Source organism: Anneissia japonica, unplaced genomic scaffold, assembly GCF_011630105.1.
Source record: "Anneissia japonica isolate Jap-2015-1 unplaced genomic scaffold, ASM1163010v1 scaffold287857_len828801_cov194, whole genome shotgun sequence".
Classification (NCBI taxonomy): domain Eukaryota; kingdom Metazoa; phylum Echinodermata; class Crinoidea; order Comatulida; family Comatulidae; genus Anneissia; species Anneissia japonica.
This window is the reverse complement of record NW_022738478.1, coordinates 354,067-374,316: the sequence shown is the minus strand read 5'-3', so window position 1 is coordinate 374,316 and position 20,250 is coordinate 354,067. Positions and strand designations below refer to the sequence as shown.

The following is a 20,250-nucleotide window of genomic DNA, read 5'->3' as shown; positions in this document are numbered from 1 at the left end:
GGCCTAGGCCTATCTGTGAGCGTTCTGGACGAACAACTTTGACCGGGATGTATGGAAAAATTGGAGGGTTATAGATTAATTTGAAAGACTTAAATATCCTAAATATAATATAATAAATGATTTGAGATGCCTATTTATTTGTAAAGTAAGTACAGTAATGTGTACAGTATTTAATGAGTCAAGTAAAACATTTCAAAGTTTATGATTTCAGGCATTTCTCAATCCTTAAAAAGTATTACATCAAGTTTAAGAGTACATTCCATCAAGGGCGATGCACATGGTTGGTTGACGATACGGAACTCCCATTCTTAATTATACTGCAGCAGAACTGGTTTGTAGTTGAAACAGATGGCGTTCCATTAGTAGCACTAACCTTAGTAGTAAAAAGAACACAATATAATACTGTATTGACAGATTATTCCATTTTTTAAACAGGGTTGACAGCAGGGTAAGTGAACCAGCTGAAATAGAAAGCACACCAGATGTCAGAAAAAGCAAAAAAAGGAAAAGAACTTCTCCCGAAATTGAAGAACAGAAGATAACAACAAACAGCCAGTTGAGAAGGCATTGTAAATCACCTACAGTCAAGGGAAAAAATGAAGTGAATGGAATTGAAACACATAGTTTGAAAAGGAAAAAGCAGGAAGGAAAAAACCCAAATGACAATGAGACAGCAAAGAAGAAAGTAAAGAATAAGAAAAAGAAATCAGATGAACAAAGTGAAAAATATAAGAGAAGCTGTGATGCAGAAGTAAAGTTAAAAAATGGTAGTTCATCAAATAGTTGTACTTTGTTAAAAAAAAAGACAGAAGCAAGTAAATTGAGAACAGGAACATCATCAAAATTGAATACATTACGTGGTGAAAACAACACCTCAAAGCAAACAGGTACCAATAAGAAAAATAATTCGGCAGCAAAGGAATCAACTAGTGATAGCTCATCATCAGATGACTCTTCATCCTCAGATGAAGATCACAAGAAAAAGCCAGCAATTATCTGGAACTCTGAAAAAAAACATGCTAAAAAACTATGTAGTAGTAATCAAAAAAACGAGGATGTATTAAAAGCAGTTCATGCTGCCAGTGTCCAAGCAACAAAGAATGTTCGTCAGTTGAAAAAGAAGGGTGACAAAAAGCATATATTTTTTACATCGGATTCAGAAAGTGGTTGTGACAATGAAATTGTAGTCAATGAGAAACAAGAGGAGACAAATGAAATGGTATGCGATGCAAAAGAAAGTGACAAAACAGTTGACTATTTTGTGAAGGATGGAGAGAATGAAGACTGTAATGGTCAAGCAGGGCAAGAACCAACACCTGAGGAGGTAGAGTATGCATTGAATGGCTTGTTAAAGTAGTCCATGGGTCATGGGTTAAAATATTGCAAAGACCACAATCTTTCTTAACTAAAAATCAACATCACTTCTCAAGGGTCATCAAAATATAAATCTTTTCCCTCCCCAAGAAACAACACAGAATGATTGTCATTTTAAGGTACAATTCCTCTTATGTATGCATATAATTGATTTGCAAATAGTGCAAAATACACTGTGAAAATATGTGCAAAGCCACAGTGAGGAATACGTTAAAAGATATCCAGGGCTCCACACACACACTAGTATTAACTGAACGACTAAATTGTGGGGACTTAGGATTTTTTTCCTAAATTTCATTAAAAAATTTGTATTAAATTTAGATGCCCCCCTCCCTTGGATAGATGATAATGTTGATAAAAAGTTACCTTACAAATTTGAATTTGTTTTTGTCACATTAGACAAGAAATTTACCAGCTCCGCCAACCAGAGACTACAACAGTCTACAACCCCTTATTGGGCCACCAAGAGTAGGGGATCTTATTGCCTACAAGGTAACGTATTGTATATACATGTAGTACTATCCTCAAAAAAATGATGTGTTGTTGGACCGATAAAAGAGAAGTGCACAGTACCTCACCCAATAAGCAATCATGTTACCCATAATATGGACGTAGGCTGGGTAGTTCTACCCCAATGCCTGTGGCAGCATATTAGTTCCACTAAGTGGGTTAAAATACTAAAAATGACCCTTAAGTTTTCATTGGAATAGGGATTTAATTTTGTATTAACATTCGCACCCCACAAAACCAGCCTACACCCTTGTATATAATGTATGAAACATAATTTTTACCAATTTGATATTTTACAGGTAATCGAACTTACAGAGAATTACTTGCCTGAGGTATCTTCATACATGGTAAATTATCAACCATTTCTTTTTAAGCCAGGCACTCACTCACTGCCCTCGAAGGTCGTTGTCTGACGCGATTCTATGGAGAACAATGCCACAATATGCACGCAACTTATCGTTTTCAGTGACAGTCTGAACAGACTGCCACCTATACTCAGCAGACGGCATCACATCCTCTAGCGCTCACGGGAAGCGGAGTTGGATTCGGCGTACAATCGTTCTACTACGCAATGAGTGCCTGGCTTAAGTAAAAATAAAACTTTTTATGTATTCTTGGTCGCACCCTGAACAAAATATCTTCCACCTTGAGCATGCACTTAATTCCCTTGATGAGCTCCGTGGACAAGCATCTTCCTGTACATACATATCCCTCCCTTCCAACACTCCCACCCTTTCCTAATTTCCTTTCCCCTCAGTAATATAGTTTGATTTAATTTTTTTTTAGGAAGGGAAAGTAGTGGAATATGACATTGGCACGCAAACTGTAACCGTGGAATTGAGTGATGGTTTCACTTCAAAAGATAAAATCAAAAGAGAAGGAAGATTTGAAATGGACCTAGATGAATACAGAGAAGATAACACAAATGATGATAAAAAGGTTAGTACTGTAATCAAGAATTTTTAAAAATCTGATTATTGTATTCGGCAGTTCCTCCAGAAATTTGCCGATTGGTCCGACAATGGAGGTAGGTCCGAATCAAGGGGGCCGACTAAAGCTTTGGTAGGGTCCCGGAATAAAAATCCCTGGTAGTGATTACAAAGTTTTTATGGCTTAGTATGGCCCAAATATTAGACCACAATGTTAGGGATGGGCAATCAAAATAATGTTATGTATGGATAGGCAGATTGTTATTTTTGATCCGACGACTTCATTGTGACGTTGAACGACGGGAAAATTTCCCGTTCCCCTGGCGTGACCAGTGCATATGATCATGACAATCTCGCACATGCACTATCAGTTGAGACGTTTAAGCCATTGGTTCAGTATGCACTATGACCGTCTGCACTTTATAGAATGCAATACTCTCTTTGGAAAAGAGTAGGGGGATGTTCCCTGCCCCGGTGTACTGTCCAGTTCACTAATGGATTATCCTTGGTGTGATTTACACCAAAAACACTCCTATCTTATCAACATTAATTAAACACAATGTATTAAAAGTTATTATAATCAATAATACTATTTTCTCATTAGATTTACCAAAAAAATTATACATTTTTATTTTCAGGTATCTATACTATGGTCATCATTTATAGCCCCAAGACTCATCACATAGTAAAATATGCAGTGTCTTGAATGTTTACATGGTGAATGACACAGTATGTCCTCAATCCAGGAGCCTTAGACAACGGACTATAAATGATAATTTATTTAATCATTATTATCTATCACCTGAAAATGACAATGTCAACACAGTTAAAGCTCAGAACATTTTGAAGAATTTTTTTATCGCTGTCTGACAGTACAGTACTATATTTAATATTAATAAATGTATCAATAAATTAAATATTTTGAGCAGATTGGTAGTATTTCTTCAATGGTGTTGATGTCTGCAGTGGTGCTGTTATAGTGCGACTTATACCCTATTCAGACTAACATCACATTGCGATCGGTTGTAGCAGTTGCGACACCCAATCATAATTCACAATCGTGTGTAAAAGCTCACTAATATCAGTTAAGTAATCGCTGTCGCAATTTTTACCCATTGCGATTGGGTGCTGAAATCTTTATTACTCCCGATTATTACAGAATCTGAACACAACAAATCAAAATCCCACAGGCACTGACTGGCTGAGGTCCTGAGTAACAGGGTGTAACTACTGACTGATGCTGTAGAAGAATAAACTCTTGTACAATACCAACTTGGCTCTTATGACCTCTGTTATTTATTTTTGTACTTTATATATTCCATAATTTAACACAGGACAAGGCTCTTTCAATAGGACTTCCTTATCCTTCATTGTATTAAAACTTACAATTCCATTCTATCCAACATATTTACAGATACTGTACCTTGGAAGCAAATCAAAGAATTTTGAAAACAATAGGGCACAGGGCCATAGTCTTGGGGAAGAAAGGTACCCTTTCTCTCCCCTACCCTTGATCAACCATAGCTAGTATAAGAGAACATGTAACTTTCTAAATTCATAATTTTCCTCATATAATAACAATAATGGTGCATTATGATGTGACCTCTATGCACTTCACATAATCATTACCCTGGTCAATGGAGTAAACACCTATGGAACACAAGCCTATAATAGTATAGAAATGGGACTTACCACTTTGAATGAAGGGGAGTGATACACTGCATGTTTCTACAAATGACAACATGATCCCTCCACTTACCACATATGAGTAGTTTACCCTTTGGATGATTATTCCATTAAAGAGTAAAGGGATGCTGACACCTACGACTGTATGATTACACCTACTGTATGATTCATATTAACATGTGTAACCCACCCTTCATACAAGTAGTTTACCCTTTGGATGATTATTCCATTAAAGAGTAAAGGGATGCTGACACCTACCACTGTATGATTACACCTACTGTATGATTCATATTAACATGTGTAACCCACCCTTCATACAAGTAGTTTACCCATTTGGACGATTGTCCAAAAGGATGAAGGGATGCTGACACCTACTACTATTATTACACTTACGATTAACATTATAAACATACTGTTGTAACCCCATTATTAATCCACTGTGTTCTTAGTTTTCATGAGAAACATTCATAGTAGACCATACCCTTGCCAGTGGTGTAATACTTATGGGCTCTTGAAGAGTTTTACTGAAATACATGGACACCAAGTGTAGTGATGACCCCCTGGAAGTCACATGGCGATGACCCTGGGTTAGCTCATCTGCGCAGAACGGTGTATCCACGGGTATGCGCCCACCGACTTTCCTATCTCCCACAGCAGATGAGGAGCTCCCTTCATGTTTTGCCACTGCCTCTTACAACTGTAGCAAACAACATTTTGATAGGTTTTAGCACAATTGAACATTAGTTCCTAATAGACTGGTTGATTTAAAGGCATCTAAACATACATCCAATGATACTGTAATAGAGATACTGTACTAGGAACGCAATTCTCACATTTTGTTAATTTGAGGTAAAAACCGAAATCTACCTATGTACAATTACTCCTGGTTTTAGCTAACGAAACACACTTGTTTCTTAATCATACACTCTGCACTAACTGTATCTTACATCTGTACAAAGTAATAAGTGTTTTTCTCCAAAATTAGAAGACATTTATCGGTACAAAACAAATTTGCATCAGTCTGAGCGCAAACGTGGTCAATATTCAAAATAAGTATATACTACATTTATAGAAAGAACAATGTTAAATTACAAGTAAAAAAAACTAAATAACTAGTAAATTTGTGCAGAAATTTAACTTCATACTATATAAATCAAGTTAATATACTTATAAAAATACAAGGAAAACATTAAACAGAAATAAATTAAACAAAAATATTAAAAAACTGTATCATACATATTGAGGTAATAATATTAATAAGCCTCAAAGAACACAAGATTTGATCGCTGTGAGATCAATGTTAAATATCACTAAATTTATATAAAGATGATAAATATTCCAACTGAATATGATATGAAAAGAATATTAACTTCAATAAATATTAAATAAAAATCAAAATGATTATAATGTTTGGATTACAATAAGATATGTGACAGTGGTAGACTGTAGGGTGGATTTAAGGGGATGCAGGGGGTTTTGGGGTAGAACATTTAAGGTCAGAAGGCCCCCTAAACGTAAAGGCAAATTTCATCAAGGTTTGTTTGTATAAAAGGACATGCCAATGAAAACAAATGGTCAATCAGGCATAAGTGGAATCAAAATGGAAAATCATGCTAAATATAAGCAGTTACATAATATGGGAAAAAAAGAACTATAGAGGGCAGCAAAAAGACAATGGTTGATATGAGACAAAAATAAAATGAATATGATCTTTGGCCACACACATCAATAAGGTGTAAACTCCTTGGCTTTGACACGTGAGCACTTCGGCATAAATCTCTAGATGACAAAAAAAAAAAATGCATTTTCCAGGTAATTTATATTGGAAATTAAATACAATAATTGATATGTTAGGAAGGAGGCAAGCAAAAATATAAACATTATTACTGAAATAATTAAAAGCACCTGAATATTAGCTGGTTTTACATTATATGGTTCCTGCTAACCAACATGTTTTTATAACATAAATGAACAGAAAATTAATGGAACAAAAAAAACAGATGACTGCATCAACTGTTTGATATTCAGTCATAACTGAAACTATTGTTAATCAACATTAACCTCAAAATTATATCCCAGAAATATTCAACTAATAATTATAAACAAATAATAACAGTGATAAATAATAATTACTATCAGATTTTTAATAACTATAAAGTAAAACAATAACAAAAAAAGGGGACAATTTCCAGAATAATTAAATTATGGAAATAACAATAAATAAATAAATATTGATAAAATAATATAATTTAGAATGGAACCTGGTAGAGCATTAAGACTCCAGAAAGTCCATCTATAAACACACAAAAACAATTCTATCAAAATGTTACAATTTTAAGTACAACTTCTTCATAATTAAAATGTAATAAATAATTGTAAACTTATTAAGCAGCATACTGTTTTTAAACTTCAAAAATAAATCACTTTACACATATTTTATTTGGCTGTTTGCCTATCTCTTCCATTGAGTCTTTGTAATCACTTTTTGTTTGACATTGCTCAGGAACAAACAATGATACACAATGCTCAGTGACTTGGTCACCAACACTGCTTAGTGACATCGCTGTTTTACATTTAAATCAAATTTTACGTCACAACATAATGAGGCTTGCAGTACACATGTAAATGCTTGAATTACAATAATCACATGACATTGGTCTTCAAGATGCACAGCCAAGATACCATGAAGACTGCAATATTAAGACATATCCAATGTGATGAAACTGTTCATAAAGAGCTGGCTACGAAACTCCAGTTCTTGATTTGGATTGCACTACTGATCAACATAATATTTATCTGTGTTCCTTATTGCATCCTCTAACAGCAAGAATTTGTCTTTTGAATTCAATCAATCAATTGCCAACACTTATAGACCAGAGGAATTCACTGCAAACAATTTTTGATGGTATTTTTCTTCCTGTGAGGGGTTTTTCAACCACTATTGCAGGAGTTGTTTGCTTAGAAACACTTAAAAAGATACTGTATATTCTAATAACATTTTAAAACATTTGCAAATGTAGCAAAACCATTTTGCATGATGTAGCAAGACTTTGCTCAATGCTACACTTTGCAAACTTCATGATCTTGCTACATAACCACAGCGTGGTTTTTTTTCTCTGACAAAATCTGTTGCTTTTTGTTATTGCTTTCTTCAGTGTTTTTATTTCATCATGCTAGCTAAATCTTCTGCAAGGTTGTTAAACATGGACTCAATGTCATCAAACACATCTATTTGCTCAGATACAGCACCTTCTGACCTGAAAGACGATGGAAAAATATCAATTTAATTAAAGGTTAAAGATTATGTATTATGCTGTGCAAAATATAAGGGTATTTATGAGCAAAAACAAGTGAACAGATGTAATATATTAATTCATTCATTCATTCATTTCACTTTTATTGCCAAATTCCAAAAGCATAATATACTAAGAGTTAAACAAGAAGGCAATACGAAGTTAAAATAAAAGATTTCTCTTGTCAAGTACAGCTTTGGTTTTTACCACTGTATTATAATAATAATAATAATGAAAAAAACAAAACAAAAAAAACAAGGAAAGATGAACCCCAATACAGCACCCAAACCTTAGCATGGGGATACGCCCTCATCGCTGGGCTGGGATCTGTCATAATGTACCCTGTCCAGCAGTTCAGAGGGCTTGAGAAGGAGACGTAGGAAAGAGAAAGTTTCAAAATAGAAAAAATAATTACAATTATTATAATGTGTTTTAACTGTCTATTTTCAGTAATTATTTTCAGAATCTATAAAGAAAACACTCACCCATGTGGAAGTAGATGAGGTGGGGGAGGTGGTAGGGGCAGGTCATCTTCAGATATATTTAAGTTTGCACCTGGATATTCAGTGTAATCTGGTTCAATTGGTGGAGGAGGTATATCAAGTGATGACCTTAATCCACTTGGATCAATGTTATCTCCTCTTAGTAGCAGTGTTTCAAGATCATCAAGATCTAAAGAATAATAATAAGAGTACATTTTAATTTTGTTTGTAGTGCAAATCATCCAAGCAACATCAAATATAATCCACCAATTAAAAAAAATGCTTTATAACTGGTATTGAGAAATGAGTTTGGAACAAACACACAAAGAACAGGGATGAAATAATTTAGAACTTAAATACAATATTCATCCATCATTTTTAAACCATATTTATACCAGTAAAGAAAATAGTCACTGATAAATTTTTAAAGATAAAATATTTTGTTATAATTAAATTTCCTGAAAAAGTCAACCCTGTTCTTTGATGTGTCTTTAGCTCCTTCGCTATATATAAATATCTCACCTTCATCAACAGAATGACCTTGCTCTGACCCAGACACCTGTATATCACCTAGTGTATCATCATAATTGATTTCTCGTAGGACTTGTTTGGTGGGTTGTTTCTTGATTGTATCTGTGTTTTCATTTTCAAATCCTGACAGCATATCTAAATTATCACTGCTGTCTGACTCTACAGCATCATCCATGCCATCTAGTTGATCAAAATCTGCTGAGTACAGATCAACACTCGGTTCCTTGACAAGCAACTTTGTATCTATTGGCTGTTCCTTTGCTAAAAGCTGAGGAGTTGGTTCAACAAAAGTTTCATCAGGACTAGTGTCAGAGCTATGACGGTGCTTAGGAGAATGCAAGCGCAAGACTGTATCTGTGCTATTGGCACCTAGACTGGCAGTCTTAGGCCGGTGGATTCCTTCCTCTCTGTCTTTCTCAATTTGAAGAGATTCTGATGCTGCATAATTTGATTGGCTAAATTTATGATCAGAATATTGATAAAAATTCCTTTTAGGTGACAATGTAAGTAATTTTTGGTTACCCTGTTTTTCAACAGTTTTTAATAGTGGCTGGGGATACAAACACCTGTTGTCTTCAGTCTTTGAGGGTCCAGTTTCTGTTTGAAAAGTTTCACCATGTGGTACTGGTGAGCATCTTTCCCCCTCTTTCTTAATAGGTGGTTTATGCAAACTTCCACCTGGGTTATTTTGAATATTATCTCTAAAATTCTGCTGCTCAATCTGAGTTTTACTGTAATTAATCATATCAGACATTGTTTTCTGCTGTTCTGCCATACGCAAGTGTATATTTTGTCCTACATCCTTTTTACTTGGACTTTGTACCACATTTACAGGTGTGGGTACAGGTGTAACAGTGCTGGCTGCAGTTACTAATTCTAGACGTAATGAACTACTACGCGTTGGTTTCTTTGGTGGATTATTATTCTTTCCAAAGGATGACACACGGAATCCAGGTACTTTTTTAGTTTGATCTGTTTCTACCTGCTCTTGAAGTTGTTTTTCCATTTCCTGTTGATGTTGCTGTTGTTGATATTGTAGTTGTTGTACTTGTGTTTGTTGCTGCAGTTGCAACGGCTTTTGGTGCTGCTGTAACTGCGGCTGTAACGGCTGCTGTAACTGCTGCTGTGGCAGTATGTGTTGCTGATGTTTTTGTTGCAAGATTTCTTGATGCTGCTTTAGCATTTGTTGTTGGGGTTGTGATTGCTGCTTCATGTGTTGGGCATGCTGCTTTAGCATTTGTTGTTGGGGTTGTGATTGCTGCTTCATGTGTTGGGCATGCTGCTGCATTTGTTGTTGAGGTATTTTCATTTTTTCTTGAAGTTGCTGTTGATATTCCTGTTGTTTTTGCACCTGTTGCTTATGTTGCTCATGTAACTTTTGCTGCTGTTGCTTAATAGCATTATTAATTTGTGTTCGTTTTAAGTTTAAAGGCATTGCAGGTATTGCTGGTTTTTGTCTAACCTTGTTGGGAACTTCATGAGACACCATTACATTCTGAGAGTGTGGTGGCTGTTGGCTACTTTCAATTTGACTGTGGTCAGATGGAACACTGCTGGTAGTCATCAATTGGGAATGTTCTGGTTTCAAAGCAGCAGAAACAAGTGCTGGTGGTGGAAGTGGTTTCTTAAAGCAAGAATCATTAGAAAATTGTGGTGCAATATTTTGTTGTTGGGGCAGAATATTCTGCTGCTGAATTAAAACATTCTTTTGCTTTGGAATATTTTGTTGAAGGTGATTTCCTCTGTTTGAGTGATTTTTATCAATGCCTTCATTTGATGATGTCCTAAAGGAGACTGGTGGACTTCTTTTAACAGGAGACTGCATATGTTCATCTTTGTCTGTGAAAGAACGTGATCGAGGACGGAAGTCATCTGCAAGTGGTTCATTTTTTCTGGGAGGTCTTCTTAAAGTTTGATAATAATTAGGAAGAGGTCCCTTTCCATTACTATGATCCCGGTATTGCTGTCTGTGAACATGGTAGTTTGCTGGTACACTACCAGCATCACTATTAAGATTTCCATTACTCATGGTTCTATTGATTACATGAACTGGGCTACCTCTTATATTTTTATGTGTCTCTCCAGATTGTGTTACATCTGGAAGCATATAGCTCTCATTTAGTGAGTCACTATCTGTTTGTTCTATCGCTGTGTCGCTAGTCAGACTTCCACTAGATGATGGCCTTTTAAGATTTGAACTATCTCGTTCTTGAGACAGATGGCGGTGTAATCTCACAGGATCTGTTCGTCGAGAAGGGGTTCGTTTGATTGTGGCATAGCCTGGAACTTGTGTTGACCGCAGAGCATCAATAGCTGTGCCATTATCTAGCGCAGCTTTGAATTGTTTCAAAGACTTTCTGCGACCAATTGTGGCAGTCATCAGAGGTTTATCAGACATAGATTGCATAGAGCTTCCACGCTTTGGAATGGCTAATGGACTTCCTTTATTTCCTTTAGTCTCCTTCAGAGAACCTTGATCAGATGCACCAGATGAGGTACTGCTACTACCAAATGAATTTCTATGAACCATCTGTGCCATATCTGTGCTGTCTATGCTTAAAGATCTAGGAGGTATTGAAGTGGATGCCATTCGTGGTGATTCAGAACTGGCTTGTTTAAAAGTAGAGAAGGACACATTTTGATAAACACTGTCTGCATCATGTTCTTCTGGGATGTCTTTCTCTGGTGGTCCAGTAAATATTTTTGTTGGAGAAGACTTAACAGTTGTCATACAAGGCACATATGAAGAGGTTACTTGATTATTCATTGCCATGTTAGGGTTCCGTTGGAGCATCAGTTTACGAGGATAGCTCTCATTAGATCCTTTGGAACCAAGTGATCCTCCAGATATATTTGATATATCACTACCAATACTCTCAAGACTTCCCTGAATTGCAGATTTGTGCCTTACAGTGATTGTCACATTTTCAAAGGAAGGTGAGCTGGTGATTTTCTGGTTATCAATGGTCAAATCCTCAATGGAAGCAGCATCAAGAGCTTGCTTCTCATGCTTCTTGATCTCTCTTAGACGTTTCAGTGCTAGCATGAATTTTTTTTGATGACCAAGCCTAATGATGCCAATCTCCTGAAGGTCTTCCCATGTCATGTCTTGCAAGAACTCTATCTGGTCATAACCATTTGATATGAGGGTGTTGTAGTAGGACTGGAGATCGAGGATCCGAAGCCAGGATTGCACATCAGGCTATGAGATAAAAAAAAATATTATATTTTAAGCAAGTTGAACAATTAGAGAAAAATTCCAGAATATTTACTATGTGATCTGTTATTGATAGATGCTAATATTAAATATACAGTACATTATTTTATTTATACAGATATTTATACATATATACAGATATTTATACATACATTTATTTATACATATATTATTCTCCTGAAGACGATTCAAGCATCTCAATCGAAACGTCGAGACTTTCTCAACAACAACAGTTCTTTTCACTACCTATGTGGTGTACCGCAAGCTTCAACATATATACAATACATTATATTTAGCGAATTGCTTAATTAATTTTCTATTCCTTCTGTCATTCCTTCAATAATTTGTTCAAAAATCAATCAATAAATCAAACAATGAATTAACTTCCTCTGTGATGTAATGATGCCCGCCAACAACTTAACAATGATATCTACGCCACTTACTGGTTTAAAATTTGGGGCAACATCTGCTTCTTTCATCTGCTGGATCATGGCAAACATCTTCTTACGGTGGCCTGGCACAGTTACACCAACAGCAGTAAGGTCCTGCAAAATTTATCAAAACAAAACTAAAATTCATCTACCACCAATCACTAACAATGTCATTGTTGTTGCCTCATTCGCCTCAGCTGCCATCATTATCATAATTTTTGTTTCATTCTCCTAACCATCCACCATCATCACCACCGCCATCATCCTCATCGCAACCACAATCACCATTGCAAACACCATCATGGCCACTGCCTCCATCATCACCATCACCACCTTAATATACACCTTCATCAATGCTTTTGCATTGAAATGTTATCTTTACAGGATCTTTATACTAACAATTATTTCAAATTATACCTCTGGGGTCATCTTGGCAATAGTAGGCATGTCATAGCCTGCTTTTGTAAAATTATTGGTGTACTCTGGTAATCGAAGTCTCTTTAACCATTCATAGATCCTATCAGCATCCTAAATAAATGAACAGAAACACAGTGTGTGAATAATGCCCATATCACGTTAAACATTTCACAGGTGATAGTACAATTGATAGGACTACACATGTACACTTCATACAGCCGAAATGGATGGTTGGCATAATAAAATGTATTTATTTTATAGTGGTACACAAAAAAGAAAAGGACAAATTTGGAACTTACTTTAGCATCTAATGATGGTATTTCAGTTTCAATTCTTTTCAATGGGGGACAATCACTATATGGACGCTGTGGAGCTGTGGAGAAAAAAATCAAAGCTATTTATATTGCATTATCATCTACTGGGCCATCCTGATATTTAAAGTCTTCTGCGGAATAGCGCAGAAAAGAGTTATTGATTTGCTTACACCGGTGTCCTTTTCGTATGGTGTAAGCATATACAGCAGTCTTAATGTTAAGTGGACTTATGAACAACTTTCTTCAATTAGCATGCCTGCATCAAATATGTATAGTGATATTTGCTACAAGCACTGAAAGTCTTACTGTTTCTAATGAATAAAAGTTACGAGCTTTAGTGGTGTAACAAAAGGTCTGAGGCCATGGCTAAGGCTTCTTGGGCCTCTGCTACTCATGAGGCTGGGCTACTTCGGGACACTACTCCAGTATTTTATTTGGATAAGAAATTTATTTACGATTAGTATAGTTTACGTGGATTAATATTATTATTACCTGTAGCCAACGACTCGTGTGCAAGGACGTTCTCACAGCTCCTGCTTGGTTTTGGTGGGGGGCAAGGCTTAATATTATGGTCCGAGTGAGAGATACCCATCCAACCTTGATGGATTACACCATGCTAGAGAGAAAAAATATATCATTTACATTGAAAACAACACGCTTAAAACATCACACCTTATCCTTAAGCCGAGCATTATTTTTACACGACTGTCGTCGGCCGACGCAATTCTATAAAGAACGCAAGGACGTGCGTGCAACGGATCGTTTTTAATGACGATCAGTTCAGACTGTCACCAACAATCAGCAAACAGCATTGCGTCGTCTATCACTCACAGAGAGCTGAGTTGGATGTAGTGAGTGCCTGGTCTTACTGAGTGTGAAAGGATATGGGATAGAAAGCATGATTGCAGGGCCAATTTATATGCGATAGAAAGCATGGTTGCACGGCCAATTGATATGGGATAGAAAGCATGGTTGCAGGGCCAATTGATATGGGATAGAAAGCATGGTTGCAGGGCCAATTGATATGGGATAGAAAGCAAGGTTGCAGGGCCAATTTTGGGAAGCAACAGGAGGGAGTGGACTGCTTTATTAGGTTTTTGTGGTGTTTAGTGAACATTATGCTGCTAATCCTGTGAGATCGGGAGTTCGAGTCCGGCGTTCGTCGCATTGCTTGTGTCCCTGGGCAAGGCACTTTACTTACGTTTGCCTCTCTCCACCCAGGAGTATAAATGCGTACCTGGTTGGATGATGTGGCATTGCATGTATTAGTCTGTTCAGTATTAAATTGCTTGAACAACTAGGAATACTCCCCAGGGAGTGGAGGAGGTTGCACTTTGTGCTGGTTTGATTATCAATCCGATGACCAGGGGTAATATGAACAACATCACTGGTTAAGCACTTAGAGGGATGTGATCCTTTAGGCACTATATAAATACTGTATTATTATTATTATTATTATTATGATTATTATTATTATTATTATATAATACAAACCTGCTGTGAAGTTTGTTTCCTCTCCATACTTTCTGTTGATGAGCTAACATCAACACCGCTCTCTTCCTCTGAAAGGTTGCCATTTTGAGTTGGCCTCCTTGGCCAGGCGTTCTGGTTACACTGTTGAGGCGCGACATTGTGTCTGTTGATGGAGGCCGGACAGTGTCGCCTTGAAAGATCATCTATGGTTGAAAATGAAATTAATATAATGAATTGAAGCTATATAAAGCATATAAATCTATAAAAAAATTAATAATAATTATAACAACATTTTGCATACCAGCTAAGAATTTTTAGGTTGTAATTAGAATAAATAAAATTGAAAAAAATATAAATAAAATAAATTAATAATTAAATAATAAATAAATTAATAAGAAATGTACATTATTAAGCAATGCACAACACTCCAAAGTAATTAAATTAATTTCCAGTCTTTCTATAAATCCACATATACTTCTCCTTTCTTATCTGTTTGTTATTTCTCTTTTTCAGTGTTTTGTATATTAGCTATTCTTTACTTTCCTATTTGTGGTAAAGTCAATGGCATTATTACAAAGTTTAGACGCTGTCCACTCTATCAAATTTTATTTGACAAAAACATGTGAGATGCTTTAATATAGTCATGATGACATCACATCATGACCATATATAGGCACATCATGACTATATATAAACATAATGACATCACATCATGACCATATATAGGCACATCAAGACTATATATGGGCATATAACAATATTTTATCAAAGACAATTTGATAGTGTAGACAGAGCTTAACATAGAGGATTCAAAACAAATGATGCCTGGTTAATACCTTGCGTTACAGTTCCCATGGAAACTACAGGTGGGACAGGAGAATTGCTACTGTTTGGTATCACTTCGTGGCTTTCTTGACGTTTCCTCTGTAAGGCTGCTGCGGCATACTACGAAAAACAAAGTTAATTGATGAAATGCAACTATGAAAGAAATGTGATTTTGGAACCATTTTAGGCTTTTCTATGTAGTAGCCGCTGCTTACTTGGACTCGAATTCAACCCTGGCCATCAGACGCAAGCTCGGTGGTTTAGAGGTATGATGCCAGGCTAGTGATCTGGAGATCGATGGGTTCGAGTCCCACCTGAGAACAACTTGCGATTTCTTTTCGCAGTTGTTTTCAAATGTACTGAGTATTCGGTACATTTCCACGTCAGGTAGGGCAAAATTAAATGACATGATGTGCAGATTATGGCTAAAAAATATTTTCCTCTTTCGTAGTCCCAAAAGTCAAGGCTGACATTGGGTGTGGTCTGTCTGACCAGCTGATCCCCTGTCCAGGCTGGAGCCACAATCCATCTGTGAAGTATGTGGGATCACTGAATCAATACGATACTTTATTAAATAGTGTTTCAGCTTCACAAAATAATAGTTGAGGCCTCAGTAAATTAATTACCTAATTTGTCATGCATTATAATTTACTCACCCTTGAGCTTGAAGAGCCATAGGACTGCTGGTAGGCAACGGTTGCTAAGGGCATGGGAGCCATGTTGGAAGTTGCAGGGGTTTGCGGGATTGATGATTGCTGTCTCGATGGTTGCATGTAATCTGATAAATCTGTAAAAAAAAAATAAATATTTAATTGTGAAATAGATAGAATACAAGCAACAAAAATTAGTATTGTCTACTTTAACAATGGAATTAAATAACAATGACATTAATTCCAAGAGTTGCCCTGGGCCCTGAAATCCCAATCTGAAGTCTGGCAAAGGGGCAACAGCAGGGTTTAAGAGCAGTGCCCCTGAGGGGTATTGGAGGTTGATGCCCACTAAGCTATATATTTGGATGCTTATTTATTTATGTAATTATTGCATTGTACCTCTACAATTTTTTCCTTGCATTTTCCCTCCCCCCTCCCCAACTTCCCTACTAGTATAAACTACACATTAACCTGATAATAAAACCACAAGAATATCATTTCATTAATCTTCATGGAGTTTCCTAGATTCTAATAATATAAAGCTAATTTCTTCATTTGCTGTGAATTGAAATTATCGATCTTACCCTTTACAATTCGCCTTTCAAAATAAATTGCATTTGTTACATAATGATTGATATCTCAGCTCAATTTACATAATTTTAATTATATAATATATAAGCAATCTAAACACATTTTTCTATAGTGTTCTGTGTATTATCCTTTCTCCTTTTGTCTCACTTCGAGAAAGAGTACAAATGTTGTATAAAAATGTATATTGTAATTTGTTTCTTCCTTCCTCTCTAATTTTTTATTATAAAAATATATATTTAGATAGTGTTAATTCTGAAATATTATAGTAATAGGTCAATTTATAGTAATTAAAATAAAAGAATATCATGTATAGACTTAAGAAATATGAAGTGTTTCTACATAAAATAAACAAAGTGAAGTGTTTCTAAAGTCCATACATGGTATACATTTCTTATATTCTATTATTATCATATTGAAACACACATGGAACCTCACAATTTTGTGATATATATATATATATATTGAAACATTATCATAAAATATAAGAGCAAATAGGAAGTATTGTAATTAAATATATGTTTATTAGGTAAAAAAGGAACAAACATATAGATGGGATTAAAAACGGAGTAAGCATCCCTACGCAAAAGCAGACATAATAGAAATACAGCATTAAATACTATGTTACCTCTCATGTACCGTGTTTATTCAAGATAATGCCCCGGGGCGTGTATTGTTGAGAAAGGTTTTGAGAAGGGCGTTCATTCAAGGGAGGTGTTGATTTGAGGGAGGGGTGTATTTTTTTGGTGTAAAATGGATACATATATACTTAAACAAATACCCCATAATTTCACTGTAAATGTGGAAATACAACATATAATTACCATAAAAATCATAAAGGTTAGAAACATATAATTCTACGGGAGTGCAACGTTAATAGAATGTGTTAAGAATGATGTTGCTTCGAGGGTGGAATTTATTCAAAGTGGGGCATTCATTCGATTAAATATAGTACAATAAGAATGTCGATTAGAATGTTAGTGACACTGAAGTGATCCCCACTTACCTTTACTTGACCACGTACCCGATGAAGAAGCAGAGGTGATGGAATCGGAAGAACGCCGGTTAGGCAGGTTGGTTAAAACTTCCATAGAGCGATTAGGGTACAGTTCAGCATACGACCCAATTGATGTGGATCGGCACATGCCATACAGAGGGTTAGCCGGCAGACCTAGAGGAGGGTTAGTGACAACAAGGGACACCATCGGACTTTGGTTAACAAGGGGGAACTCAAAGCAGATGTACAGTCAAGGATGACAATGACAAAGCTGAATATATACCAGAGGCTGATCCAGAGTTAGAAAATGGGTCCACCCACACCTCAACCTCTTCTTTTCCCACCCACACCACGTTACCTACCACCTACCACCCTCCGTCCTCACCCTAGAAACACTTCTACCTGTCTCCACCCTACCACACCTGTACCTGCATCCCCTCCCCAACAAGCACCTCTACCTCTTGCCACCCACACCTCTAATCATTTCCATTTATCCATCATCTCTAAACATTCCAACCCATACCTCTAACTATCACCACCCTACATGGTACCACATTCTCCCCACTCCCACACTTCTTCCATTTTACCTATATCCAACTTCCACATATCCTCACCGACCATTGTAACAGCTCAATTTAAATTATCCCAATAAAATTTTCAGTCTCTGGATCTTCCTAATGTATATCATATCAAGCATGCATTTTTGAAATAGCTATAAAATATATAAAAGCTAAAGTATGGAGATTGCAATTAATGTTGATATGCGAAGCAAATAATATACACTTTTGCAGGTATCTTTGTTGGATAACAAAAATCATAGTCATCTTGCAAATGACCAGAAAGTGTTGAGGTTTGCAAGTAGTGTTATTTTTATGTTACCATGTGTTTAAAACAATTTAATACTAAAAGCAAACGTCTATCAATAGTGTAAATTTAGCAATCTTCGATTTGCCATAAAGGATACCGTATAATATAGAGTATCTATATGAATACTACATTATAAGCACATGTTATACACAATATGTATAAATACATATAATAAATAAGTTTCAAACAAAGAGTGCAGAAGCAGACGAGTATATAGTTGCAGTAATAACACTTACCACTACGACTTGGTAATGTTAAGGCTTTCCCTCCTGAAAAATGGAAAAAAAAGTTGTAGGTCAAAGGTCAATAAAAGGTCATTATCAAAGAATATTAAATGATATATAAAACGTTCATACTACACTTAATTAAATACAATAAAAACCTGTTAATATCGTTTAACCACAAAGACGATGTAAATTACATTATGCCTTAAAAGAAATTTCCTCAGTGGCACCCTTCCCTCTTTGTTTCCATAGTAACATACAGGTGTAAACATGTACAGTAGAGCTTCCTTGGAATAAGCAGCCTTGGATTTCATGCTTAACAACAGAACGCATATGATTTCAATTCCCTCTAGCTATACAGCGATTAACACTTGATATGGCATTATTAAAGCAAACAGGATTGCAGACAAAAAACTTAAATACTCAGATTTGCTTAATTACATACAACAGCTAATTAACATGGCAGCTGACTTGCTGCTTGTATTCTTATTTATGAATAATGAGTTTCATTGATTTTGTAATCTGCATTGCAAATTCTTTATAGCCATTGTAATTTAATACATGAGACAATATAAATCCCAATTTGGTGATTTGACTGAATACTGTTTAGTTTTGTTACTGAATTGGTATATATATTAACACATTATAAGCCAACTCTCTAACTTCAGGTGTTGATGTTATGTTTCCTATTAAAGATTTAATTTAGTCAACTTATACTTTACCATACTAGCTTTTGTCACAGATTGATTACCAGGGGTGAATTGAAAAGAGGCCCAGTCGACCCTCCCCTTACATTTTTGAAAATTAAAAAAGACACAAAGAAAAACAAAATAATTATGCATGTCAAATTTGAGTCTGAGACTGCCATTTCCGTCCATGAAGAGGTGCCATGACAACAAAATTTGCTGCTCAGCCTATCAGTATCTGTCAGTGAATAAGTACCTGTTTTATATAACAACCTCAGCAAATTAAGTACAAATATTTACCTTGTAATTAAGTAAGTATTGTGATAATTTATGTCCTGTAGATTGTGTAATTTTTAAAATCTTGTTAAACTTGAACATTTAAGTACTTTTGTAGAAGGTTAAGTATACATCATGGTTTTAAGGTCAATGGATGACCTCAAAAGGTCAAAGACAGTGAACACCAATAATCTGAGAGAAACTTTCAATTTTGGTGTGGACTACCAGTAAGCGAACATCCTTATACACTCGTGCACATGAATTCCGTATCATTAGTTTTTTTCGAAAACGGTTGATCTATTAAGTAGTAAATAAAATAATATTAAATAATTCCTGTAAATTTATTGTTTAAATATTTTTTACACCTAAATACTTTAGTCATTATCTCAAATACAATTTTTCATTAACTTAATAGTTAATCAATTAGTGGTATGTATATTTTGTTATAATAATTTCTCATTGAATTTTTTTTTCAAACTA

General features: G+C 35.6%; 2 protein-coding genes across 4 annotated transcripts in view; one reads left to right on the top strand and one right to left on the bottom strand.

Annotated features, from left to right (window-relative positions):
• The window catches only part of LOC117117554 (coilin-like), a 4,773-nt gene extending 1,120 nt beyond the window's left edge, over positions 1–3,653 (top strand). Inside the window, exons 2-6 of the mRNA XM_033261887.1 lie at positions 436–1,324; positions 1,774–1,866; positions 2,184–2,231; positions 2,671–2,823; positions 3,452–3,653. Of these exons, the coding sequence (XP_033117778.1) occupies positions 436–1,324; positions 1,774–1,866; positions 2,184–2,231; positions 2,671–2,823; positions 3,452–3,499 (1,231 nt within the window). The 3' untranslated portion in view covers positions 3,500–3,653. The remainder of the gene's footprint in view (positions 1–435; positions 1,325–1,773; positions 1,867–2,183; positions 2,232–2,670; positions 2,824–3,451) is intronic.
• Positions 3,654–6,686: 3,033 nt separating this feature from the next.
• LOC117117549 overlaps positions 6,687–20,250 on the bottom strand; it is a 94,292-nt gene continuing 80,728 nt past the window's right edge. For 2 of the 3 annotated variants that reach the window (XM_033261875.1, XM_033261877.1), the window contains 12 exons: positions 18,821–18,853; positions 17,727–17,891; positions 16,139–16,269; positions 15,494–15,602; positions 14,679–14,860; positions 13,677–13,800; positions 13,170–13,243; positions 12,871–12,981; positions 12,466–12,567; positions 8,797–12,007; positions 8,278–8,464; positions 6,687–7,756 (listed from right to left, as the gene is read on the bottom strand). In XM_033261875.1, coding sequence (XP_033117766.1) covers positions 7,660–7,756; positions 8,278–8,464; positions 8,797–12,007; positions 12,466–12,567; positions 12,871–12,981; positions 13,170–13,243; positions 13,677–13,800; positions 14,679–14,860; positions 15,494–15,602; positions 16,139–16,269; positions 17,727–17,891; positions 18,821–18,853 — 4,526 coding nt within the window. In that variant the 3' untranslated portion in view covers positions 6,687–7,659. The remainder of the gene's footprint in view (positions 7,757–8,277; positions 8,465–8,796; positions 12,008–12,465; positions 12,568–12,870; positions 12,982–13,169; positions 13,244–13,676; positions 13,801–14,678; positions 14,861–15,493; positions 15,603–16,138; positions 16,270–17,726; positions 17,892–18,820; positions 18,854–20,250) is intronic. The other variant, XM_033261876.1, reaches the window with a different exon arrangement.